The 27,580-nt window shown below is 51.7% G+C and overlaps 1 protein-coding gene across 2 annotated transcripts in view; it reads left to right on the top strand.

Annotated features, from left to right (window-relative positions):
* Window positions 1–27,580, top strand: part of Crtac1 (cartilage acidic protein 1) — a 138,540-nt gene that overhangs the window by 87,638 nt on the left and 23,322 nt on the right. For both annotated transcript variants that reach the window (XM_055630016.1, XM_055630017.1), the window contains exons 3-6: window positions 2,372–2,568; window positions 11,337–11,473; window positions 16,544–16,700; window positions 25,988–26,122. In XM_055630016.1, the coding sequence (XP_055485991.1) occupies window positions 2,372–2,568; window positions 11,337–11,473; window positions 16,544–16,700; window positions 25,988–26,122 (626 nt within the window). The remainder of the gene's footprint in view (window positions 1–2,371; window positions 2,569–11,336; window positions 11,474–16,543; window positions 16,701–25,987; window positions 26,123–27,580) is intronic.

Raw genomic sequence — 27,580 nt, 5'->3', positions numbered from 1 at the left:
ACTGGGCTTTGCCCATCCCCTAGGCTTACTCAGACCCCTGGGCCCCGCAGTCCTTCCAGGCTGTCAGCCTGGGGAACTTTTCGCTCACTCAGAAAGCATCTGCTTGGGAAAAGTCTGGCTGGATGGGAGAGGACAGGCCCAGATGCACACCCCCACAGCCACGCTCGTGGTCTCCTCATTTAGTCCAGTTTCCATCTCAACAGAAGAGAACAACAGAGTCTAGAGCCCAAGGCCACAGCCCTAACTGCAGCAGAGTTGGGGCCTTCACGGGGCAGTGGAGATGACGGAGCAGGAAGCATTTTGAAAATTATGTAAAGTGCTGTTAGAGCGTATGGTCCTTGTTGCCGCCACCACTTACATGGCGTTCGTGTGCGTTCCTCACAGCCACTACTTTAGGGAATGCACAGGACTGAGTCGGGGCATCGTAGGCAGCGTGGAAAGAGCGTAGAATTCCTGCCCTGAAGAGAGAAGCCCAGCAGCTGCTTACAGGCTGCGTGACCTTGGACCTCTCTTGGCCTCTCTGCCTTTTCCTTTCTGGGTTGTGGGGGGCTCTAGCAGGACAATGAGTGACAGTGCTCTTAGTGAGGCCAATGCCCAGTGAACCCAGTGGTCTGGTGAGGCAGGTGCAGTATGATGGAAGAGCGCAGAGCCTGGGACTTTCAGGACTAGTATTTAACATGTAAAAGTCACATCCCTGGGGGTCGGAGCCAGCTGCTGACAGTGCTGGAACCCCAGCATTCTGTCTCACCTGCCCTGACGCGGCTTTAAAGGTAACGCTCTGCCCTTGATGCTCTGTTCTCAGACACGCTTCATCAAGGTGTCTAAGGCGCACCCCCCATCCCCCGGCGCTGACTCAGCCCCCATGAGTGCCATCTCCCCTTTCACTCTGTGGGTGCCAGAAGGCTCTTGGCCAGCCACCAGCATCCCCCAGACTTCACCGGCTTCTGGTGACAAAGGAGAGGGCCGGGTTGGATCTGTTTCAAGACCAAGAAGAGATTTCTCCTAAAGACCTCAGCGAGCTGACTCTCCTCCTTGGGTTGTCCAAGTCCGCTCACAGTGGCCGTGCTCAGCTGGAAACACAGGCCAGCCAGCAGGCCCTGGTGAATGGGGCAGGTGGCCTCGTGCTTGGCCATGCTGCCCGGGAAAATCTCGGGTACCCTCAATTTCTCCAGGTGGAGAGGTGATGGGAAGACAGTGACCATGGGACACTTGAGCCTGCACGACTCTGGCGCGAGCTCAGTGGTTTCACTCGGTAAAGACTTGCTGAGCACCTACTGTGTGCTGGGTGCTGTTCTAGGTGCTAGAGCACAGCATGGAGGGAAGGTTCTACTCTTGTGATGTCAACGTTGCAGTGGAACCAGAGAGAGCAGGGAAAGATGGACCAGAAGATGGAGATAAGTAGGGCTAGGTGTAGGGCTAGGTGAGGGCTAGATGGCCACGATGGAGAGGGAGTAAGTGGGTAGAGGAGCAGATGCAGGGAATGTGGTCAGGGAGGGAGCCAGCTGTGTGGCTGTCTAGACCATCATCCCACAGAGAGGGCACAGCAAGTACAAAGTCCCTAAAGCAGAGGCAGGTCTGGGGCTTCAGTGTGACAAGGAGGCTACATGGGTTCAGGAGAGACAGGCCTGAGAGACGATGGGTAGCTTCCACTTCTGTCCCAACTCCCTAGAAAAACATCCAGCAGGTTGCTTGGTAGCCCCCAGCCCTGAGGTGGGTAGCCTCTCCTCCCAGGCGCTGTTAGAGCCGGCATGTTTCCTGCTAGAAGACAGTTGTCTTGACTCTCAGTGACACAGCCTTCTCCAGGGATCACTGGGGAGGAGGGGAGGGGGGACTCCTGAAAGAAAAGAAAGGTGCCTGGGTTCAGGCACTGACATCGGATTCTGTTTCCCCTTCGGAATCACACTCAACTCCTCTGAGTGGCAGTTTCTCTGACAGAGCTCATCTGAGAAATGAGTTGCCAGCAGCATGGCCTCCCAGGCCTGTCTCAGCCCTTTGTTTTTGTTTTGGTTTTTGCTCGTTTGTTTGTTTTTGTTAGCTGCCAGGTTGTTGTTTAAGTTAATGAGGTCATCAGTGGGAAAATGGCTTTTATCTTGAAATGGACAAGGTCAGCGTCAGATGGCTTTTCTTCAGCCAGGTCCTTAGGGGTTGTCCCTGACTGCCCAATCTGCTCAACCAGCCTGCTCATTGAATTGTGTTCTTCACAGCTCTGATTCACTTTTCCCTCGGCTCAGTTTCTTCTTGATCCAGAGCTTCCTGAGGCAAGGCCCCTTCCTGTGCATGCCAGGGGCCAAGTTGCTCCAAAGTGCAACGGTTGTGAGCCAGGTGGACCTAGCCACTCATCCTCAAAGTCCTCTTCCTGTTTCTTCTCCAGGTACAATGGCCCCAACCTGGTTCTGAAGTACAACCGAGCCCAGAAGCGGCTGGTGAACATTGCGGTGGATGAACGCAGCTCACCCTACTACGCTCTGAGGGACCGGCAGGGGAACGCCATTGGGGTCACGGCCTGCGACATCGATGGGGATGGCCGTGAGGAGATCTACTTTCTCAACACCAATAACGCCTTCTCGGGTGAGGGCCAAGTTCTCAGTCCTCTTCCCTTCCCGACAGCCCTGTCTTAGGCCAGTCTCCACTGCCTCCAAGACCTCCCTGTGCTGTCCCGGTCCAGGGTCCCAAGGACTATTCCCACGCTGCCCCAGGCCTTTCTCAAATGCTTCGGAATCCTTCAAGAATTTGCCCCCTCAGCTTTTAGCCCAGTTTCCTCCCACAGATTCCCATGTGCCAGACAGAGGCTCTAGGTGTCAGGAGGCTGACCCTGAAGTCTTGGAGCCCCCTCCAGCTCTTTCCACACCACCACACGCAGCCCTGTTCACTGAGGGTCTATAGAAATACCTTCTGGCTCCTCTGGTCTGGGCATGAGCCTGCTATGCCTGCCTGCTTCTTGGCTGCTGGGTGCAGAGGGCCCAGAGACCACACTGAGTGGCCAGGAAACAGATATCCATCAGGCTAATGGTGACTGAAATAAAGGACACCCTCTGTGTCCGGCCCTGGGCCCCAGTCCCCAGTGAAACTGAGGTAAAACTCAGGCACACCCTCTCGGTAGTCTGGTTCTTAGCAGTCTTACATTGAAGTGAAGAAACTTGGGTGTTAAGAAAGCAGCTGACTCATCCAAACCCAGCAGCCTTCAAGTCCCAGGATTCAAACCCGGGGTCCCACCCCAATCTCTCCCTTGCATCAAGACATGCTCCAGCTCTTCTCAATCCTTTGTCCCATGGGGCAAAGAGGGAGCCTGGCTACAGCAAACACTCGGCCTTTCACAAGTTAGGGGCTACTTTCTTGGGGCAGGAGATCACCCCTACTTCTGACCCACATTTTCTCAGACCTAAACTGTACTGACTAATAAGCACGTCCCAGCCATGGCGCCCCCTAGAGGTGTGGGGGACCCTTCCAGATGGCAGCCGGCTCTTGTTTGTGGTTTAGACTTCCACAAACAAGCACTGTCCTGAGTCCTCTAAGGTCCGGGAGGCTACCAAGGGCCTGACTATGGGACCCTGGCCCCCAGCATTCCCCACCAACACACACAGCTTTCCCTGGCTTCCAGTCCCAATCTAGCATGCCGCTCAGGCTGCCCCTGGAGTGTTGAGTTCAGCCAGTTGCATGAGCGAGAGGGAATAAGGTTGGGGCCGTGTGCCAGGGGCAGGGGTGGGCTGGCTGGCTGGCTGGGAGCCAGTCTTGTGCCGCCAAGAAACAATGAGCCACAGCCCTGAGTGGTGTTTTATGGGTTTTCATCTCATCTTACCACCGAGTGAGGCCTGAGAGATGGTAATTATCCCAACACAAATATCAGGGCATGATTACCCAGCTGGATTTACTGCCCTCTCTCCACCGAGCCGAGATTGGATTAGGACGCGATTAATTGATGGGCTGATCAACTCTTTAATGTGGGGCAAGGTCAGAAAAGGAGCAGAGTCTGGGATGCCTGTAGAAGGAACAGGTCCCCAGGAAGGCCCTGAAAAGCCAGGAAGCAGGAACAGGGGCAACTGTCCTAATTGGATTCTGCCAACAGGATGCCAGAGGAAGGGACAGCGTCCCCCAAGCCAATGCCCTGGGAGGAGACCCTAGGGCCATCTCCAAGTCAGCCTCTCCCGTGCGCTCAGAGTGCTCACTGAATTCCAGAGCAATGGCTCTGAAGAGGTTCAAGGGGCAGGACTGGGGTGGGGGGAGTGCTGACAACCTCCAGCTGAGCTGCAGCAATCAAATACGGCTGAAAGTAGGATTGGACCCCCATTACCAGACTGTTGATGATTTTCAAGGCCTCACGGCAGCCCAAGACGACAGCCATTACCTGGAAATCATCCCGGTTCTTCGGACAGCCAAACAATGAGTATTCCCCATTGATGTACTCATTTCCTGGACTAATTGCTAGTGCCCACCTACTATGTGCCAGCCCCATTCTAAGCACTGAGAATGCCTCCGTGTATGAGGTCCTTCCGGGGGACCGTGCTTTTCTGGATACAGCCTATAGTTTCCCTCAGCACCTGGTCTTTATGAGCTTGATTAAAATTGAATAATAAGTCTGAGGGAGCCACTGCCCAAGCAGAGGAAAGCCAAGAGAGATGTCATGGAGAGGCAGACCACACCGAAGCCCAGAAGCCCTGGCTCTAAGAGAGAGGCACCAGGGCACCTGGAGGGGCAGAGGCAAGGACAACAGAGCAGCCTCAGCCCCAAGCATACACCTCCTGGTGACCTTCTGTGGGTTTGAGGGATGTCTGTGGGTTTGAGTTAATTTTGTAGTTGAGTGATCCATTGATTCATCAACATGGGCTGGGCATGGGGCAGGGACATTTGTGCCATGTCAGCACTTCCTTGGGTCCAGCCCAGACGGCACTCAGCCGCTGCCACCCTGCCCTCTGTGAGGGTTTGGGGATCTTCTTTGGGAGCCCTAGCCAGTCATGTGGCCTTTAGGATGTTGACAGTGCCTTCCCCTCAGCCAGCTTTTTGGATGTTAGCACTAACAGTCAGTCCATGTACCTTCTGACCTTTGACCAGATCTTGACCCCTCTGTCTTGGTTCAGGAACCATATGGACCTCAACAAACTCTCCTCTCTCCAGTGGCTCCACAGACCAGTTTTAAGATTCTACAGTTGCTGCCACCCTTCCCAGTGCAGCCAAATTGCTGGGCTAACCTCTTCCCTTTCTCCTACTTATTACACCTTTGCCTGAAGCTCAAACTTGCCGTTCCTAATGCCTGAAATACTTTTTCCACTGTTTTCCCGCAGCTCACTCTTCCCATAAGGCCCCTCCAAGCACGTTATCTCAAATTATGCCCTTACTTCTTTAACTGGCTTATTGCCTTCATAACTCTTACCTGTGCCCAGAAGTGGGTCAGATGTTAGCTCTGCCCAGCTCTCCTACTTTGTCTTACTCACCATTGTACTCCAGAACCCAATGAGGTGCTGTCACTTAGCATCAAATATGGACTCTCAAGTGAACAACTGGGATAAAGGATGAAAAGAACTTAATTTGCACTTATATTTGCTAAGCACTCCTTGACAGCACAGGATGATTCTGTGGCTACAGAGGGCCAGAGCCTCCACAAGTGCCCTGAGAAGAGGGTAATAGGCTTCCTCCAGGCCACAGAAGGGAGATCTTAGCAGCAAAAACCCTAGGTGCAGGGGAAGACTGGATCCCAAGTGGGTGGGGGTCAACAAGGCTTGAGGACTGGAGAGAGAACAGGAGAAGAGGACTGACCACTGTCCCAAGAGGACCAAGCCATGGAAACCCACCTGTGGTGAACCAACCTGGGAAAAGACAAGCCTGGGTGCTTCCATGGCAGTGTGCACAGCACAGGAGGGTAACTCCCTCTACCTCTGGGAGCCCGGGATCTCCTGGAGTTCCCGCCCTGGCCACGTCACCACCTGGCCCTGAGTGGTAGCGGGGTGGTGATAGGCGGGTCAGCGCCAACTATGAACCTAGCACTTACTTCCCTCACATCCGCTCAGTTAAAAAGATGAGCGTCAATAGAGCAAGTCCCCTTTCCTGGCGACTTTCCCTGGAGCCCCCCCCCCCAACTCTCTGTGACTCTTCTTTGAAAAGTTCACAGCCATGCTTTGGGGTGTATCTTATCTTCCTTCTGAGCACCTGTATTTTAACCCTTGTGCTTAAACTGGTGTTAAAATATCTCTATTAGCCCCCAGCTCTGCTTCATGGATCCTACCCTCTTATATGCACCCAGCCTGCCCTGATTACAGTTCTACAGTTCAGAAGGACCCCACAGTCTTTTCTGGCTGTATAGTACTCTCATGTATAGATCTGTCAATATTTAATCATTCCTGTATAGGTGACTTGAATGTACTTCTCTCCTTACAAAGAATGTCACTTAATGAGTGAGCTCGCACAAGCTGCCATCTCTCATGATTGTGCGGATATTTGCAAGATAAGCTTACAGAAACAGAGTGACTGTGTCAAAGGAACACACACGTGAGGCTCAGACTGCCACATTGCCCTCCCTGGGGGCAGCACTTACCCCACTATCTCCCGTGTCCAATGAGCAAACACTTGCCAAGGCTTGCCAACACAGTGTTACATCAATTTTGTTTTCAGTATTTGCCAATCTGATAGGAAAAAATTGATTTCCAAGTATAGTTTTAATTTTCATTTTTCTTAAATGAGTGAGGCTGAGAATATTTTTGTATATTTGACTCTCTTGTCTGCTCCTAGCCTTTGCCCATTTTTATTCCTATTGACTATTGGTCTTTTTCTTATTGATTTGGAACACCTCTTTATAAATTAGGAAAATTAGCCCTTTGTCTGAAACACACGTTACGGTTGGTTTTCCCCGGTCTGTCATTTTTCTTTTGGCTTTGCTCATAGTGGGTTTTGTAATGTGAAAGGCTTTCATTTCTACAGACGTGGATTTCCAACTCTTCCTTTAGTTTCTGGGCTGTGTCACACCTAGAGGGACACTCTGTGTGCTGCAGGGACACTCGAGACCTCCCAGAGAGGAGACGAAGTGTCAGTCACCTGCTAGAGAGAAGAGAGAGGATGCTCTTCCGGCCTCCTCTGCCTACACAACAGATGGGCCATCTGCTCTCTGGAAATACACCTCTCACCCAGCAGCTCCTTCAGCCAGGCTGGCTCCAGCTGCACCCCGAGGCCCCTCGCCTCACTACCCACGGCCTGATGCCTGTGCTGGCAGCTTTGAGATCAGCTGGACTCTCAGAGAGACGCAGGCTCTCTCAAGCTTTCCCCCACACCTGCTAGCCCAGAACCCATATTGCCATCTCCAGGAGCTTCCCGTGCCACAAGCAGTCTGAGCTGCGTGTTACTGTACGTCATCTCATCTATTTCTGAGTCTCCACCCTTTTCTCGGACAGTGAAATGGATTCTCGGGTCTCTGGGTCCCCAGCCTGCTTTGCCTTAAATGCAGAGCCGTGGTTCTCAGCTATCCCAGCTTGGCCCCATTTGAAAGATAACCCCAGAAACTGCACTCCCTGACTGGCTGGGATGTGCCTTGTCCCATGTGGCCAGTGAGCAGTGCGCGTGGAGAGGCTAGAGCAGCACCATGAAGTGTGGAAGACGCCAGGCGTTGTGACATATTGGTCTCAGCACTGATGAGGCAGAGGCAAAATTAGGAATTCAGGGTCATTCTGAGCTACATAGGTAATTTTGAGGATAACCTGGGATCTATGAGACCGTGTTTTCAAAAACAAAAATTGGGGACTAGGGAGATGAACCAGTAAAGTGCTTCTGGGTTCATTCTTCAGAACCCGCATAAATAAATCAGGCACCATACCACACGTTTGTAATCCCAACACCAAGAAACTCTCTGGGGCTCACTGGCTGGCCGGCCTGGCCTGCTAGGCATGGTCCAGGGTAGTAAAAGACCCTGTCCAAAGAAGAAAACTAAACAAAAACAAGGTGGACAGCTCCTGAGGAATGATACTCAGGGTTGTCCTCTGATCTACACACACACACACACACACACACACACACACACACACACACACACACACACACCTGGTCTTAGCTACCGACCTGGAGCTTCTCCCACTAGCCTGATAACACTGGCTGAAAGGGCTTTGCCATACTATGCCAGTTTGGAGCTGGGCATTGCCATCTGGCAACAGCTGTGCAACTTAAGGCAAAGAAGTTGCTACCTGAGCCCAGATTCATCTGTGTGCCTTGAATCTTCTTGATGAGATTCTGGAAGCAGCTGAGGGTGCTGGCAGGGGAGCTCTGGCAGGGCTTCCCTCTTTGCTCTGGGCTAGAGGGAGGAAGAAGAGGTCAGGAATTCTACCAGGGACCACGTGAGCCTGAGTTCATTCTTTTTAAACACATCCTTGGTCTGAACTAGGTCTTTCCCCCCTGGGGCCATCCTTGCTCTGCTGGCTCTCCATTGACTGCGTCTTGTGAGGCATTTGAAGCTTAATGTCACAGCTGCCTCCTGGGATGTGGTTTGTTGAGGACTGGCCTGGTCATGCCCTATAATTCCCTGGGGGAAGGGAAAGCACTGGACAGAGAGGCTGTTATTGTTTATTGAACTTACCCTGTGCCTGGCTTTATTGGAAGCACTTTACAGACATTAACTAACTTATGCTCATAACAGCCTGACGAAGAAGTGGCCATTCCCATTATCCCATTTCATAGCTTAAGAAGAGAAGTACATGGCTCCCCATGATCAACCCACAAAGGGATGTTGCTGGCTGTCACAAAGCCACCCAGCTGTTTGGGGGTAACTTCTGTGCCTAAGAATCACCAGACTTGTCTCTGTGACACTGACCTCAGAGCCCCTTCCATGGCCCTCAACACCCTTCTCTTGCACCCCAGCCTTTCAGTGTCCCTTCTTAGAGAGCCTCTTTCCACTTCCCACACTACTGACACCCCTCCACTTTCTGAGTCCTGGCCCACTTTGGTGAGGGGGCCCTGGGACAAAGGCAGCTACAAGGAGCCAAGAGGCAAGGCCCACCTCGCCACTGACTTGGGCCGGGGGCCAGGGCTGGGTGTTTATTGCCTGTGCCATCGACCCACACAGCCCGCTGTTTATCTGTCTTCCTGACACACCTAATTACCCAGGTTGCAGCTGCCAGCGAGTTTGCTCTTCCTAAATCACGGGCTCCCAACCCTCCTGTCGCCCAGGCCTCCGGGCCTCTGCCTGCAGTGGGGCAGCCATTGATTTTGCCGTTCCCATTTATGATCTACAAGACTCCACACCGCTGTTGCGCGCTTTACCTTAATTAGTTTATTCTTCTGGGCATCTCTGGTGAGCCCAGAATCCAAGAGACCAGTGAGAGGGACGGCCCCTGGGCTACCGCGCCAAAGCCCTGGTCAGACTTTCAGCACTCCGGACAGCGACCTGCGCGGCCGGAGCCAGTTTAGTTACTGGACAGTCTCCAAAGAAGGGCCCCATGGCCAAGTGCATCTCGGAGAGACTGTGCTCAATAAAATCAAGCCTACAATTTGTTGCAATCCTTTCAAATTTTTAATAATTTGATAACTATTCAGAGACCTTAAGGGATGGGGAGGTATGCTGTCTTTCCCAAACGCGCTTCAGGCTACTCACAGAAACCAGGGTTGCCCTGCCCAGGCTTGGGTGGAAAGTATTTGGTCATTTCAGGAACTGGGTAGGAGAGATAAGGGGGCCCCAATGGGAATGAGATGGCCAAGGACTGCTCTCTGCTGGGAAAGGCTGGAGGCCGGCAGGGGCCATCTTCAGAAGCCTCTGGGCATCTGGAAACAATGGCAAGCCAGCACGAGTCACCTTCCACAGATCTGGAATCCAGAGCAGCCTGGAAGCCTCCAGCACTTTTCTTTTTTTTTTTTTTTAAGTTTGTGGGAAAGTCACCACATAACAAAACCTGTCCTGAGCTGATGTGAGCTATTTATAAGCTTTATTTATCCCACTTAATGTGAATATTCATGTTTCACCACAGAAATATTAATGCATTTAATTATGGGGTGCCGCCCCCAGTCCCTGCTGGGGGTGTTATGTAATCGACAGCGTTCGTACCGTGTTACCTTCCTGCAAGATGAAAGAAGAATCTAGGTTTCTGAACACATTGGGCCCCAGGGACTTCAGTGAGGGAATATGTCCCTGCAGGGGTGCGGAGCTGCCGCTGTGCTCCCTCTCGCCCGGTCTTACCTGTGACCACGCCGTCCGTGTGTGTGTGTGTGTGTGTGTGTGTGTGTGTGTGTGTTCTCACAATTGCCACAATGACACTGAGTGGGGACAGCTCTTACCTGTCATTCTCGGATGAGGAAAGTGAGGGGCTGGACAAGGATAAGGAAGTTTACAGCACCTCAGACTACACACACACACACACACAAGTGCACACACACGCACTCTCCCACAGCAGAATCCTTAATTGGGGTCACAGCAGCTTTGTGCAAACCTCCGTCTGTGCCTCCTCAGACGCCTGCGCCTGCACGTATGCTGGTCAGCGTCCTCACATGGGCCTTCTTCTGAGTGGCCACCTGATGGGTTGTGTACCACCGCTCACATTCACACATGCCTGCACACCCCAACACGCACCCTCACACACTCGTCTGTGTTCTCACACACCCACTCCCACTCTCCCACCTCCGCACACTTGCTCCTGTGCGTTCTCCCACACCCAGCTACATACGTTCTCCTGCTCACACTGACGCATGCTTATCCCGAACCCTCCCATTTTCACACTCACACTCACTCTCCCACATTCAATGTCACGTGCACACCCCAGCCCCGCACACCTACCCATTCTTATGCTTGCAGTGATTTCCACACTCACTCCAACACACTTGCATTCACATCCACACACACCCCAGAGTCCCTGACTACCAAGCCGGTGAGCTGTGGATCGGGTGTCTTTACAGGATCTGGGCGAGCAGCTCGTCTTCAGAATGGGGAAAATTACTTCTCCTCATAAGAGCCACCTTTAAGGGACACAACACCAAGTCTTGAATGCACAGGCTTCCACGCATTAATCAGAGCAAACCTGAATATGGTTTATTGTCATCCCCATTCACAGATAAGAAAACTGAGGCTTAGAGGTGCTGCTCAACCTGCTCAGAGCCCAGAATCTAGGTCTGAGACTGGAACTTTGGCTCACTGGTCCTAAAGCTCAGGCTATAGTCACTGTGCTGGCTCCCTCTGCCTGAGCCTCTCTCCTGGGGCCAGCCAGAGTCAAGATCATGCCTGGAAACAGAAAGGAGCCCTGGCTGCAGAGGCCTCCTTGCCTTTAACCACCTGACGTCTTCAGCCCCAGCCACCCTGTGGCAAGTGCCAAGAGACAGAACCAGAGACTCCCTGCTTCCTGCCTAACCACCATCGACCAGCCATCCTTTCTTCCTCTCTCCAGGTGTGGCCACGTACACAGACAAGTTGTTCAAGTTCCGAAATAACCGCTGGGAAGACATCCTAAGCGATGACGTCAATGTGGCCCGTGGAGTGGCCAGCCTCTTTGCAGGACGCTCAGTGGCCTGTGTGGACAGGACGGTGAGTGGAGGGGCACATGAGAGCCTGGGGGAAAGCAGAGGGCCCAAGGCACGCGCACACACACACACACACACACACACACACACACACACACACACACGGCGTGGTCACAGGTAAGACCGGGCGAGAGGGAGCACAGCTACCAACTTGGTAGCCCCCAACGTCCCACTCAGAGTAGAAACAAAATATTAAGAACCAATGCTTGCAGGGTAAGTGACAATTTATCTCTCATACCCTTCTCTTGTGCAACCCTCCCAGTGACCCGTGTGGAAGCAACAAGGGGTGTCACCATCATGAATATCAGATTCCTGAAGCTCAGCTTGGAGCAGTGACTTAATTGGGGACCCAAAATGGATGAGCAGCATGTCTAAGACATGAAGCAAAGTCCAGTACTAAACAGGGAGTTCATTCATTCATTCATTCATTCAGCTAACATCAAATGCTTCTGTGGGCCAGGCATTGAGTCACGTGGCCTCCTGTACATGTTTTTGTAATATTGGAGGCACGATGGGGGGGTGCTAAAGTGGTCAAGGCAGGGTTACCTGAATGTTCTAAAACCTTAGTTCATCCATGGTTCCGTCAACACCTTCCTGGTACAGCCTACGCAGAGTTGTCCATCTCAAAACATGGGGACACATGGCCGAATAGGAAGCAGGGAAAGGAACTGCTGTCTGCCCTGAGCTGGGTCCCACCAGCCCTGCCAGAGACAGAGTCTCCTGAGGAAGTAATTTGTCCATCCTGTCACCTGCTCCCCTGCCACCCACCTGCTTGGCCCTATGAAAATAATCAGCACAGTGGGGACACAGCTGCTCCCCTGTTCCACAGTTCTGGGGCCGAAGGGGTGGGCATCAAGAGATTGTGCAGAAGGATTGGGGATTCAGTGTGAATGTTCGCAGCGGGAGCCTCCAGGCCTTGGGAGCAGGCAGGTGCCAGGTATAAATATTTATTTCTTAACAAGCTGGTGCTGAGAAGAGAAGCCAAGCTGGGCTGTGAAGCCACATTTAGCCCTGACCTGAATCCATGCCACCTGGACTCCTGCCTGGTGGGAGGGGACAATGAGGCAGGTCTGAATAGCCCTGAGAGTGCAGAGGGCCATGGGTATCAGGTCTGCTCACAGCTAGGGATCTTGTCCACACTCCTCCTGCTACCCGCCTCCCTGGTCAGGACTGAGCCTCCCACACTGCCAAAGCAGTTCCAGGACTCCCAGAACTGGAGGGAGGGGCTGGAGGTTAATCACAGAGATTCACTCCATGTCCTAGCAAGGTCTTCCACACACTAGCATTTAACCACAGGACACAAGCACAGTGTGGGAGGCAAAAGGGGAAGGGGGTGGCTCCTCAGCACAGTCGGGGGTGTTCAGAAGGCCTGCTCCCTGCCCCGCATCCCTCCATTCTCCCAGGCTTTGGAGAACCGGAAAAAGCCTTTCAGTGGATCACCACCAGGGGAAGAGGTGCTCTGGGTCCGCTCCCACCTTGGCCATTCCTGAGACCGGAGAATTGTGATGAATGAGCTGAGAAAGGCCAAGGCTGGTGTAGAAACTGAAAGATGGGAATGCAGTGTGGCAGAGAAAACACAAAAGCAATGGCAAAGGACAAAAGACAAAAGCAGCAACCGCTTGCGTTTGCACAGCTAACCATGCATGGAGCCCCGCGCCACAGGCCTCTTCTTTCTGAATCTTTACAATAAGCCCACGAGGTACAAGTTACCATTATCACCTTTTACAGATATGGAAATTAAGGCTTGGGGCAATTAAACAACTTGACCTTGGCCACATAATAAATGGCAGGCATGCTGGGAATTGAACCCTGTCTGCCTGAAAGCAGAGCATACCCTCTTCATCCCTCTGCTCTCCTGGCTCTGGATACTGTGATAATGGACAGGCAGGCTTTCCTGAAGCTTCGTTCAAGCTGTGTGGAAGGCATGGAAGCTTCATCTTCGCTTAGCCCCGCAACCAAAGGACCTGAGTTCAAATCCCCAGATGCCATGTGAAAAGCCAAGCGTGGTTCTGCAAGTGCTTGTATTCCTGGTCCTGAGGGGTTAGAGACAGAAGGATCACTGGGCTTGCTGGCCACCAACCAAGCTCCAGGCTCAGTAAGAGTCTCTGTTTCAGGAGAATATGGTGACAAGTGTAGAACAGGACACACAAATCCTCCTCTGGACCCTGTGCGTGCGCTAACATGGATAGGTCCTACCTACTGTACCCTCCAGACCAGCTGAATCTGAAATGCCAGGAATAAGGCCCAGAGACACAGTTCACCTCAGGGGGACTGGCAGGGGGCTCTGGTGTGTGCTGAAGTGAATATGTCATGGGCCGGCCACACACCCCTTACTCATGCTCCAAACCTGGAGCCGCTTCTGCCCTTCATCTCCCGCTGCCCCATCGCTCACCTTCCTGGATCGAGGTCAAAGCTGATGTCTTGCAAGAAGCGTTCCCTGGTCGATAATGATTATGCCTCATGTTTATATAGCATTTTTATCTTTTCAAAGACCTTTCACATACGTTGTGTCATTTCAGCTTCTCAACCAGCCTGTCGGGAAGCAGGAGAAGTCTGATTCCCATTTAGCATGTGCAAGAGGCAGCCTGCAGACCTTGATGGATGTGGCCAAGGCTGAGGAGTCATTCAGGGCCTCAGGCTAGACCAGGACTAGGCTAATAGCCTCCAACTGGTGCTTTTCAGAATCTAGAATCAGTAGTCAGCAGCAGCAGCATGCCCTAGAATCTATTTCCTTCTCCCCTCTCCTGGTGGTACCGGGCTTTGAACCAAGGGACTCGTTCACATTAGGCAACCACTGGGCCACTGGGCCACTGGGCTACGGCCTCGGCAGCACCTGGAAATCTGTTAGACGTGCACATACTGCAGGCCCGTTCCAGAGCTCTCAAGCTGGAAGCTTGAGAATGAGACCCATGTTTAACAAGTCCTCCGGGCAATTCTGCTGTTCGCTCTAGACCCTGCATCCATCTTCCATGCCCTGTTCTAGACCCAGAGCTCCAGAAACAGCCCCTGGGCCCTGCTCCAAACCTGAAGCTCCAGAAACACCTCCCATGCCCCAAATCATCACACCCTCCCTCTTAAAGTTACTGTGGTCAGGTTCACATGTGAATTTCCACAATCTTCCATAACTACAACGTGTCTGTGTTTATCAGCTTTATCACCCTGATGAATTGAAGTAAGGGTGTAGGTATAACTGAATTGTATAAATCTCCTAATTTGTAGCAGTGTGCATTTCAGCCCATGTGGGCTTCATTGCCCATTTGTTGACGAGCTTGCTAGCAGGTGGTGGGGTCAGGAATGGTGCACCTTTCCGTTTGGCCCTTTTCTTTCTCTCTTCATCCAATCACTGCACACACACACATATTGAGCTCCTGTGATGGAAAAGAGTGAGAACTTTTCAAAGTGCTTTCCCCTATCGAGAAGCCAATGGGTTGTAAAGCATCCTAAACTTCAGTTTGCCTATGTGGTCTTAATAAAATGCAGATTCTTGTAAGCAAGTCTGGGGTGGGCTCTGGGGTTCTGTATTCCAATATTGGCTCCCAAATGACATCAGGGTGCCGACCCAGGGACCACTTTGAGTAACAGGACCTGCAATCTGATCCCAGATAACAGGGTTAAGACAAAATAGCCGAAAGAGAAGGGGCACTGAGGCCTTCAGACAGCAGCCTCCCAGTCTCCTCCTAACACTTCCTGCTTTGTGTTTTACCTTCTGGCAACACTGAACCAGCTATGCTTTCCACACATCCACCATTCATTCTCTCTCTCTCTCTCTCTCTCTCTCTCTCTCTCTCTGCCTGAAGGTTCTTTCCCTCTGCTTCACTGGCTGAGGCTCCTCTTTGAAAACCTCTTCTAAAGTTTGAAGAGTGAGGTTCCTGCCTCCAGGCTGCAAGCCCTGCTTCTGTGCAGCCAGGGAACCCTGTGCCTAGCATCTGTCATACACTTGTGTGCTTTGGACACCTCTGTGTCCCCTGGAAACTCTAAGCTCCACCCCTGTCCTCACCCAACAAGTTGCCCACACTTGAGTGTCTCTGGATCTGCTCCCCACCCCCAACACCAAAGAAAATGTTCCTAAGTAGGTGTGGAATGAGTGCCATAGTGGTCCTGATCATGATGCCACAGAAGAGAATGAAGCAAGCAGAGAAGGTCAATAAGGATGATAGCATTACCCTGTCACCTCAAGCTCAGCTCTTTCTCTTTTCTCTCTGGCTGTCCTTCCACACCAGACTCTAAGCAACCTAAGGACAGGGGCTGTGGGTTCAGAATTTATTGAAGAACACCTTGTAGATAGTGAGAACTCAAGAAATATCTTCTGGTCAGAAGTGATGAAAAGATAATAGGGAAGCTGGAAACAGATTTAGAAACTGTGTGTATCTCTTGGGAAGAAGGAGGCATCGCTGGAGAAATAACACCATTATAATAGCAGGCAGAAAGGAATCTTATCTTCGCGTTTGGACTACTGAAAAGGGAATGGCTACGGAAGGAGAAACCAGTGCCTGGGGCTTCTCCAAAATGTAAAGAAAAAGAAAGGAGATGGTATTATAAAGGCCAAAAACAGTGAAATATCTCTTCCTGGCAATAGAGAGAGATGGAAGTGGAAGGAGGATGGAAGACCACATGAATCCCTCCCTTTCCTGTGAGGAGGAGAGGGAGCAGGCTCAGGAATTTGCTTGTCATCTCGGCTGGAGTGGGCTTGAATGGGAGCGAGAAAGACGGAGAATAATGGGAACTGGTAGATCAATCAATCAGCAAATATTTATTGAGCAGCTACCCTGGCTGGCAGCTGGAGCGAGCTCAGCTGGAGGGAGGCACATTAGAAAATTGTCTATAAAAAGGTGGTTGTGGGGGAGAGGGAGAGATGTGTTCTTCTGGAACAGGCTAGAACAAGCAAGGCTGCTTTGTTGTCTGGCTCGGGAGGTGGCATCATTCACATCGCAGCCTTTGTGATGAGCGTCTCTCTGGGTTGTAGCGTGTGCAGACCTCAACCCACTGACAAAGCTTTGCTCCCTGGGGTGAGGACAACTTCTGGGGAAGCCAGGACAAGCATGGGGTTTCTCACCCTCCTTCCCTTCTTCCTCAGGGCTCCGGACGATACTCTATCTACATTGCGAACTATGCCTATGGGGATGTAGGGCCTGATGCCCTCATTGAAATGGACCCTGAGGCCAGTGACCTGTCCCAGGGGATCCTGGCACTCAGGGACGTGGCTGCTGAGGCTGGGGTCAGCAAGTACACAGGTATGCAGAGTTTATGGAGGCTGGGAGTGGAGGGGCTGGGGTCCAGGGCCCTGCAGAGCTGTGTCTAATTCATCAGCAAGCAGGAGGACAGAGTTTTATAATTCCTGAGCAGGGATGAAGGCATTGTCCCTTCCCACCACGTATGCTGGCAAGTGTGAGCTTGGAGGGGTGGGACCACCACACCAGAGGCATAGGGGCTTGCAGAAAACCAAAATGGAAAGAACACCATGTCATCTGTCCCAGGAACCTCTTGCCCCCTCCCCTGCTGTAACCCCAGTGATGAGTGAGCAGATTGCATTGGAGAAAACTGACAGATCACAAGGGCTGAGATTTAAAGCTTTCTTTATTGCCCAACAGCAGATGAAATTATTTACTTACACATAAGCGGCCAGGAATTGAGCGCTAAGTCCCTAAGCTCCGGCTGGGTCCTGTCTCAGATAACTGAACTCAAAGAATTGTGTTCTTGTTCCAAACCCTCTCCCGAACTTTTTATGGAAGGTGTGCTTCCCCCTCAACTTTCTGGATGGGGGACCTATTGTCAGAGCCTCTGACAGGAGCTCTTTCTAGGGAAGGCTGTTTTTCTAATTCCAGCAGGGCTGCTGACTAAACTCTGATAATCTGCCAATAGGCTGTTGATGGCAGAGCCATCCAGTTCCTGTTGTGAGTGCCAAAAATCAGGAAGCCAGGGCTGGGCACAACAACTCGGTCTCAGTCACACCCGCCTTGCGGTTGGGTGTAGAAATTCTCCTGTTAGCTAGCCTTCTTCATACATCTGCTCCAAGTTACCCCACAGACACTACCAAAGCTGCAGCTAGTCTGTCCTCAAAGCTTGGAGATGGAGAGTGGCATGCGGGGAGGGGGGGTCATTTGGGCATCACCCTTCCTCCGGACACTTGGCTGGTGGCAAATCTCCAAGTTCCGTGTGGGAAAGGTTGTCCTGACCTGCTAGGAGTTGATCGTGCCCTTACTCAGCCAACTCGCCACCTCCGTGAAAGACAGAGATTAATGCTGACCTATCTGACAAAGTTTGTGGGGAAAAACGGGCTACACAATAAAGTGGTTTGCGTGGCTCAAGCCCATCAAAGTGCCTGAGAGCCCTGGGCATTGACGCGCTGTGGAAAGGCCTGAGTGTCAGTAATAAACCATGTTTCCCTGGGAAGAAGAATAAACATGAGGCGCTTCAGCTTACATTGGTACAGTCAATTTTTCTGAGTGAGCTCCCAGTTCTGTGTACTGGGCTGGCTTGGCAATTAAGTGCCTTGATCTTGCAGGAGAGGGAGGGGTGTGGGCTGGGGGATGAAACACTTGAAAATGATGAGATGGAAGGGAGGCAAGGACTGAGAGAGTACATTACACACCAAATGGAAGAATTCAGGAGGTTGGAGCATGAAGGGGGCATTGTTCACGCTGGCTGGGCTGGCACGGAACCCAGGAGAGAGAAGGGGGGCCAAGCAAAGACAGCTGAGGAGCAGAGATGCAATGGAAGCCCCAGCCAACTGTGCCGGCCGTGCTGGAAGGGTAGGACAACCCAAGGCGGGGGGGGGGGGGGGAGAGTAGCTTCTATGGAGGCACGGAGGAGGCCAGGGCAGCTGGCATGCCCAGAGGACACATAAGACCAGTTCTGCAGACTTCCAGAAGCTATTTGGCTGGCAAGAACCAATTTGGCCCACCAAGTTACTGTTCTGTCTGCCTGCCTTCCCTGCCCCCCCCCAACATTATCCTGCAACCCCCACTTGTCACTTGGTTAATGACACATGGACATCTGGCTGGAAAATGTCCCCCAAGTGCTCCCTTGAGCCCTACGAATGAACCCCAGGTGTAAGGGCCACTATGTAGAGCCCAGCCCAAAGGCTGAGACTCTGGGCAGGCGACCAGGGCTTATCACCAGAACAGTGAAAGGGGTCTGGGAAGCCAGGAGGGATGAGCAAGGCCTGAGCAGGCTGGAGAGAAGCAAGCAGTGGCCAGAGATGCATCAGGGAACTGAGGCCTCTGCAGCCAAGCCACACAGCCCCCATTTTCCGGGGCAGCCATGTGGACTGGGAGGACCTCCCATTCTCCGAAGGATCAAACTAGGTCCAAAGAGCAGAAAGGACTCGCACAAGGTCACTTAGAAGATGTGTGGAAAGCCAGCACTTGGGGCCCTATCCTCTGGTACTTAAACCAGCCACAATCAGCTGACCTTTCAGATGACCTCCAGCTTGAGGATGCTATGCCAAGCTGGTGAAGGGAAGCCCCCCCACACACACACACCCTCTGGGTATGCATTGGCAGACAGGCCCAGAACTGTGTACCCAGGTTGTCAGGCTGAAGCAGCTGTCTGGCCTGGGGTGCTCAGGATAGCATGCTGCAGTGGCGGGGGGGGGGGGGGGGGGGCGGGGGGCAAATCCCAACACACCGCGACAGATGTGTTGTGGCGGGGGGGGGGGGGGGGGGGGGGGGGGGGGGGCGGGGCAATGCCACACAAACCATGCATAAGTTGTTATGTTGTGCGGGAGGGGGAGGGGACATCTCTCCAGACACTCCTGATTCTAGCATCCACTGCCACTCTGCTGGGTCACAGTGCCATCTAGTGGCTGACGTGCCTGCTCTCAGGGGACTGGGCCCCTGGAGGGCATCTGAACCAGAGCTGCCAGTACTCTCAGTGGCAGTAGAGAGCCTGCTGTCCCTTGCTGTGGCTCCTTGGACACTCCAAGTCCCAAGTTCTCCAACTACCAGAGACCTCTTGGAGGCAGGAAGTACTGGGATCTGGGGCGGGGGGGGGGGGACCCTGAGAAGTGAGCCCCACTCTGCCAAGGACTTGGCATAGAGGAGAGAGCAGCAGCAAAGTCCTGCGGTGTGTCTCCAGGAACCTTGACCCAGCCAACTAGCAGAGTGGCTAAAGAGAGCAGGGGGCCATTTACAGATCCCGCCTGCACCGTGCCAGCCTGTCTGGACGGCCATAGAGGACAACGACCCCTCCCAACACAAACTCTACCTTCACGGCGTTTTGGAGAATGAAAGAACATAGGTGGATGCCCAGTCTATGGTCAAGCACACAGCCACACCTGCCCTGTGGCTCTTGACAGGGTGGCACCAGAGTCCTCTGCTGGGCATCTCCTGGGAGTCTCAAGCAAGATTCAGGGCTTTAGCTGAGTGAGCCAGCCCACCTGTCATGGAGGCATGAAGTCTGTGGCTTCGGGCCTGGATACCACACAGGCATCTTCACTCCCTCCCCAAATACAGTCCCACTTTCAGTCACCCTTCCCTCGGCACACAGCCTCCCCCTGGCTCGACCCTTTCCCCAGGACCTCTACATTCGGGCCTCGCCCTTTGAGGGAGCATCTGCCTAAGCTGCAAGGTGGTGATTAAAGAAGCCTTAAAAGAAATTTGGAAAGAAAATGAACGTGGATTTATGATGTTGGGTGGAGAGTTCTGCTGTTGGCTGGGAGCAGTGTGGAACAAAGCGGAGGGCAGATCTGATTTATAGAAAGTCATTATTAGAGGAGACAGAGAGGCCCAAAGCCCAGCTGAGCCCTTCTGGCAGATTCTCATCAGTAGCATGACTGGTGCCTGCCGGGTGGGGGCCAGAGGCCTCCCAGGTTCCCAGGTGGGTGCCAGCCTTCTAGCAGTAGCTCAGCCAGCTCTAGCAGCTAGGACCAGGCAAGGCCAGAGTGATAGGTACCTCAGCCATGTCCAGAAGCCCCAGGAGGGTCCCCAAAGGGGTTCCCAAAGTACAGGCTACACAAGGGCCATTTCCCAGGGGTGTCAGATGCATTTGATGATTATCACAAGGGGTTTGGTTTCATGTTGAAGTGAATAGATGTGTGGTAGACTAAAACTTGAATTTTTACATGCATTTTTCTCAGCTCTCTCAAGAAATTTTTTTTTAATGACACAAGTGGCTACATGCCACCTCCAAGGTGCCAGTACAGTCCCTTCCCTGCAGAGAGTGGACCTGACCAGAAGTGTCAGAGAAGCATGAGGGTTTGAGTGGGGACCCTAACATCTGCCAGCTGTGATTGCTCCTCTGTAAACCTCAGTTTCATCACCTGGAAGATGGAGGGAACCAGAGGGCACTGAAGAGGTGTTTGTCAAAAGAAACAACATTTTCATTACACTGAACAAGTGCTTTCAAGAGTTCTGCTATGCACTGTATGGCGACCACAGTTAATAACGATACATTGTATTCTTGCACGATGCTAAGGAGATAGCTTCTAAGTGTTCACAGAACTAAAATAATAAACATATGAGAGAATGCATACGTTAACTAGCTCACGGTAGCCATCTCATAGCACAGAGATTCTTCAAAACATGTTGCGTGTGACAAACATATGCAATTCGTTATGTCTCAGTTGAGAAAGTGGTGGTGACGAGACACACCGCCAGGGGTCATGGCACCGAATGTGGATGTGTTTTCCCGTGCCCAGCAGACAGGACAGAGCCACCAGACTCTCCCTTCCAGTCCTTCACCCACTCTGGCCTCACACAGTTTCGCTTGACTCCTCGATGCCGGGTGGGCACAGGAGGAAAGGCTCTTCTCCCTATAGCCTCTGGTGGTTAGTCTGGAAGCTTCTAAGGATAAAGGGGTTGGAGAGACCTGGTCCTGTCTCACAGTATCATTTCCCACACAGTCTCACAGCCCAGCCTTGCCTGGCTCGCCCAGCACCAACAGAGCATCAGGTCCTCAACTTGGACTCCCGCAGGAAACAGATTTAGAAAGGGGGACCCCATTACCATCCCACCTGTTGCTCCCTCTCCAACTCACACCTTCTGCCCCTCTGCCTCAGGAATTTTCCAGCATCTTAGACCAACTCTTTTGTAATATCTTAGATGGTCTTGGCAGTCTATGGACATGGTGTCCACAAGGTCCCTGTTTCTACAAGATTCCAGCAGGAGAATGTCATCAGTCCATACCCCTTTGAGGAGGGGCAGCAGGATGTGGGACAGGAAACTGCCACCAACATGTTCCAACTGTTTCAGCATGTGGAAAAGTAAAGCCATTAGGGTCTTCTCACCACCCAACCCCTTGCATTTTGCAGTGCAGGGGACTGATACCCTGGAGGACACCTTCCAAAGTTCAAGAAGCCAGAGAGAGGCAATGGCCCAGGACAGAACTCAGAGGCCCCTCCTAGGAGCCTGGGTTCCAGTCTGCTGCTTCAACCCTGGGTCAGAAACCCATAGTCAGAACAGTTTAGAGTGTGTGCTCCGTCCATAGCCTCTTCCTTCTCTCCCCATCCAGTCCCTGAGAGCCAGGAGATGGACTCCTGCACCAGAATCCTACTTGAGACCATTGTCAAAGCATCCAGGTGCAGGTACCAAGAATGGCTAGCACTTCCCCTCAGGGATTTGGTTCAATAAACAAACAGGAAAGCCTGGAATGTGGACAGAGGAAGTGGGGACCAAAGAAGGTCATTTCCCCCGGAACCCCCAACCTCTCAGACAGACTTGTCAGCGTGGGCATATGTCCTTGGGAAGGATGGGGGAGAGAGAGAGACATTCAGAGCCAACAGCATAACAAAGGGGGCTTTGAAGCTTGAAGTGCTGGGCAAAAATAAAATGATATTATTCACTCAGCAGGTGGTAAATAGTCCCAGCTAATGAGTATGTGGCACCTGACATTTTCCAAGGTACCTTCCAAAATTCATCCCGCTTAATATTTATGACACCCCTGAGAAGGAGCTATTATTATTACCAGTTTGTTTCATAGATGAGAAAACAGAAGGCCAGAAAGGTTAAGTGATATGCCCAAGGTCACACAGCTCAAACCTGGACTTGCCAATCACCGTTCCTGAGGTAGGCCTTCCACCAATTACAGCCCTGCAGGCTCATTTGGGGAGCTGTGTGTCTGTGAGAGAAGGTGCTGGCTTCAGACGGTAAAGGGTGGAGTCGACTCCATTAGGATGGCCAAGACCAAACAAAGATGTCCCTAACAGTCCCCTGGGTAGCCCTGAGCTACTCAGAGAGAGGAGGGCAGGGTGGATGTCACAAAGCAGGAAGAAAAGGAGAAACGGGTCCTGGGAGAAGATACACTGCTTACTTTTGTCACTGACTGGCAAAGAGGAGGAGTGGAAGGATACAGTGATGATGGGGGGTTTCTGTTGGTTTCTAGAGTTAATCTGTGGCATCAGCAAGAGGTGCAGCACCTGGCTGCCCTGCCTTAGACCCCATTTTGGACCCTATCCTAAGGCTTCTGGAGATGGGCCCCAAAAGGCTGGCTCCCTGACTATGGACTCACCTGCTCCCCAACTGCATGGCCAACTTGCCAAGAAGGAGTTGTGGGTAACATCTCTGTTATGGTCCGGTTGCTATGGCAATAAATTGCTGCTAATTAGTAGTGTGGTTACCATGGCAATTTTCTAGTAATTACAGGTTACAAATGGTGCAAGGCTTCAACCCAACCCAATTAGTTAATTAGAAAGATTTAGAAATGTGTCCAAAAGGGAAATAACCTGCTTTGTAGAAAATGAAGGGAATGTGTCACAGCTTGGGAGCCAGAGGCGGAGGAAATTGGAGGATGCCACAGAGAGAGGAGGACAGAGTTGCGTGGTGGCAAGTCCTGAGTCCCACCTGGAATTTCCTGGAAGCCCTCCCCTGTGCTGGACTCTGGCAGTGCCCAGGGCAAGGACAGCTGCCGCTAGCTCCTCTTTTTAACAGGCAGAGGCGATGCCCCGGCCGTGTCTCAGCATTCTTCCTGCTGGCTGTGGAAAGGGACCTTCATGCTAAGTGATACCTCTTGGGAGGAGGCTCCCTGGGGGGAATGGAGAGTTTGTTGCTCACTTTCATGAGGCTGGACTCTCCTTTGAAACATAAACTGATTACCTGGGAAGAAAAGAATCCAGGAGGAAAAGAAAGCCTAAGAGACATAAGCAAGAAGTCCAGCAACAGTGATGAAAGTGGTGAGGTTGTTATGGGGCCCCTGTCCCAGCTCCTTCACACTGGGAACAAAGCCCCGTAGTTTGTCAGGAGGCATTTCTCAGGGTGAAGGACCACAGAACCCAAGAACCCTTTTCTCAGATTAGCTCATCACCCATCCAGAGCTGGGTGGCCAAGGGCCTGGCCATTGTCACATGGCTCTGCTGGAGCTGTCATTTACTTAAAACTCCTGCCCCAGTTTTCTCTTGCCATAACCGCTAGTTCCTTTAGTGGGCATTCAAAACGCACAGTGGTCTGTCTTGTCAGGATGCAGGACTCAGCAGGGCCTGAGATTTTGCATTTCTGAGAAGACCCAGCACTGGGTCCAGAGGCCTGGCTGTGCAGCAAGGCTGCAGGCTCCACAAAATCGCCATCTCTCTTGCCTCACGTTTTAGAAACTGACATCCAAACACTCCTTATTTATCATACACAACATGATGCTCTGAAATGCATGTGCCAAGTCTGGCTTGAACTGACATTCGTTACTTTCCACGTGCAGCAAGGTCACTCACAACCCACCATCTCAACAAGCAAGAGCAGCAGGCAGTTAACAGCTGTACAGCAGCCTCTCTGACTTAGCCCCCAGTTTAACCGTTCCCTTTCGCCGATGCCACCCCTCTCCCATCTTCCCCGTTCATCCACACCCTGGTAACCCCACTCTGTGCCCCGCTTCTATCGCCTGCTCTCTGGACCCCACACCTTGGGTATTCCAGCATACCTGTCTTGTCTCCGTTTGGCATGTTCTCCTCCAGGCTCATCTGTGTAGCCACGAATTGACAGGATTTCCTTCCTTCGGAGTGCTGAATAACATTTCACTGTGGGAATGTATCGCGTTTTCTTTATTGCGTCTTCCAATGGACACTTAGTGGGGGTTCACGTCGGCACTCTCAGACAGTGCTGTAGTGGACACAGGAGTGCCGAGCCATGGAATCTGTGGCCTTCGTCTCCTTTGGAGGATGTGTGCCCAGCAGCAAAATCGCTAGGTCATGTGGTATTCCGTTTTGTTTTGTTTTGTTTTGTTTTTTTTACTTTTCTGAGGGTATGCCAGGCCACTTTGTGGTTGTACTAATTTATACTCCCTCCAACTGTGTTGGATCTGTTTCCCCTCCTTCTTGTTGGACGCGTGTGAGCCATCACCCTTTCTCACTCACTTGATTTTTATAGTAACTGAAATAGAAAGTCGGAAAAACTCCCCACTTGCCAGGAGAAAGAACTGACATTCCATGGCTAACAAGTCGCCTGTGGTTGAGCAACCTGTAAGAATCTCTATTTCAGCAGTTGCCCAGCATCCAGCGGCCATGGTGGTAACGGTTTTCCTGGAAGCAGGTGAAGCTTGGGGAGCAAACCTATTTGAAGCCACTGGTTTCAGACGCTTTGTTCAGGGTGCACCATGGCCGGACTTCTGCACATCAGGAGCTCAAAACTGATGTCAGTCCTCAAAACCTAATGTAGAGCTGCTTGATTGGTGTCTTAAAAAAAAAATTTATATACTCTATTGGATTTTCACCTTTCAGACCATAAGAGCAAGACATGTTGCTATAAGCCAAACATTAAGGAAACATATGAAGAAAAGGCCAACTGCCACCTCTCTCCTTTCCCTAGTCCTTCCTGGCCCAGCTAGCCAGTGTGACCTTCTCTACTTTTCTCCAAAATCAAAATAGCTTATACACACATTCATATTCCAAAATACCAAGAATTTTCCCACTTTTTTTTTTAACAAGTGTAATTATCACACAGAACTGTTACTTGCCAAGTTGCCTTTTTTTGTTTTTTTTTTTAAACAATCACGGGCACCTCTCCAAGTCCATACATACAGATCTACATAGTCCGTTTACTAGCTACACAATATGGATGCACCATAATCCGCTCAGCCAGTGGACAAAGCTGCTTAGGCCATCAGCCAAAGCCAAATAATCGTTGGGCCTATAGCTGGAACCTACCGCCGTCGGAGCGGGCAGGTAGAGCTGACTTCCTCAGATTCTTAACCAAGATCACACAAATAGGTTCTGGCCGGTGTATTCGGGACTGGACATGGGAGTGGGGTGCTGTGAGGTGCTGTGGCGGGTCCTGTGATCTGCCTGTGCTTGCAAGGGGTAGCGCTGGGTGTAGGGATGTCGTGATGCAGCTGCCTTGCACGGTGACCACTCCCCATGTCCCTGGGGCATGGGGTGAAGCTTTTGGCACAAGGTGATCCCATCCAACTCTTCTCTGGCCATCAGAGTTATGGAGACTGGGAGCTAAGGTCTAGCTCAGGGAAGCATCCCAAAGCTCGTATCCCTGAGGCTTTTCCAAATACTTTCCTTAAAACAGTTTCTCTGGGCCTCAGCAGCCCAGGCCTCCAGGAGGCGGGGGCTGGGCTGGGCGCAAGGCACTCACTGTGCGTGCTCCTCTTCTAGCGGGCCGGGGTGTCAGCGTGGGCCCCATTCTCAGCAACAGTGCCTCAGATATCTTCTGTGACAACGAGAATGGGCCCAACTTCCTCTTCCACAACCAAGGCAATGGCACCTTCGTGGATGCTGCGGCTAGCACCGGTGAGTAGCCCTTTCCCGTGCCCCTGAGGTCCCTGAGCCCAGGAGACTGTGAGTGCTCTGGCACCCTCAAGCCACAGCGGTGTCTTCTGACGGGCAAGAAGACCCCTGTTCCAGGCACGCCCTTTGCCCGCAGCCAGCACTGGTCTCTGAACCTCTGAGTCTGCTTTTGTTTCCTAGCACAGTTCTCCCTCCCCGACTTGGCTGCTGCTCCCCCTCTTTCTCTTTCCTCCTCTTTTTCTTCTTCTTCCTTCTTCTTTTTATAGTTTTTTGAGACAAGGTTTTTCTGTGCCCTGGCTCTGTAGATCTGAAGATCTGCCTGCCTCTGCCTCCTGTGTACTGGGATGGAAGGTATGTGCCACCATGCCTGGCTTCTTTTTAAAAACATTTAACTTACTGTGTGTACATGTGTGGGTGTATGCATGCTGTGACACTCAAGTGAGGTCTGAGGACAACTTGCAAAAGCCATTTCTCTCCTTCCATGTGGTTCTCGGTCCAACTCAAGTCAACAGTCTTGGCAGCAGGGACCTTTACCCTCTGACGCAGCTCCGTCATTTATCATAAACATTCAGTTTAATCCAATAAGAATTTATTTTTAAATCTTCTCGTACCAACCGCAGTTTCTCCTCCCCCCATGCCTCCCAGTTCCAACCACTATGTTCCTTTTCCCTCAGATCCACTCCTCCTCTGTTTTCCTTCAGAAAAGAGTAGGCCTCAGGGATATCAACAGAAGACAGCATAACAAGTTACAATAAGACTAGGCACAAACCTTCCTAAAAGGCTGGGAGAAGCAACCCAGTAAGAGGAAAAGGGTCCAAAGGCGGGCTAGGGCCAGAGACAGCCCTCCTCCCATTAGAGTCTCACAGAAACACCAAGTGATACAGCCATAACATATTTGCAGAGGACCTAGTACCAAGCCATGTAGGCTCTGTGATTGTCACTGCAGTCTCTGTGAGGCCCTATGAGCCCTGCTTAGTTGATTCTGTGGACTGTGTTCTCCTGGTGTCCTTGACCCCTCTGGCTCCTACATTTCTTCTTCCTCCTCTTCCTCAGGATTCCCTGAGCTCTTAGGGAAGGGACCTTATGAAGATCTCCAATTTAGGCTCTGTCTTCCTGCCTAATGTTTGGCTGTAATCTCTGCATCTGCTCCCATTGGCTACTGGAGCAAGCCTCTTTGATGACAATTGGGCTACACACCAGTCTATGAGTATAGTAGAAGATCATCGCTAGGAATAATTTTATTGATTATATGTATATATATATATTCAAATATATATATATATATTTTTTATCCTAGGTCTCTGGGTTGTCCAGCCTTCAGTTCCTGGTCATCCAGGCAGTGTCTGGCATGGCTCTCATTAGTAGTGTGGGCCTCAGAATAGAACAATTATTGTTAAAATTAGTTTGTTTTTTGGTTGGTTGGTTGGTTGGTTGGTTGGTTGGTTGGTTGGTTGGTTGGTT

Source organism: Psammomys obesus, unplaced genomic scaffold, assembly GCF_907164565.1.
Source record: "Psammomys obesus unplaced genomic scaffold, mPsaObe1.curated_primary_1811, whole genome shotgun sequence".
Classification (NCBI taxonomy): domain Eukaryota; kingdom Metazoa; phylum Chordata; class Mammalia; order Rodentia; family Muridae; genus Psammomys; species Psammomys obesus.
The sequence above is the reverse complement of the archived record's forward strand: the minus strand, read 5'-3'. Positions and strand labels throughout refer to the sequence as shown.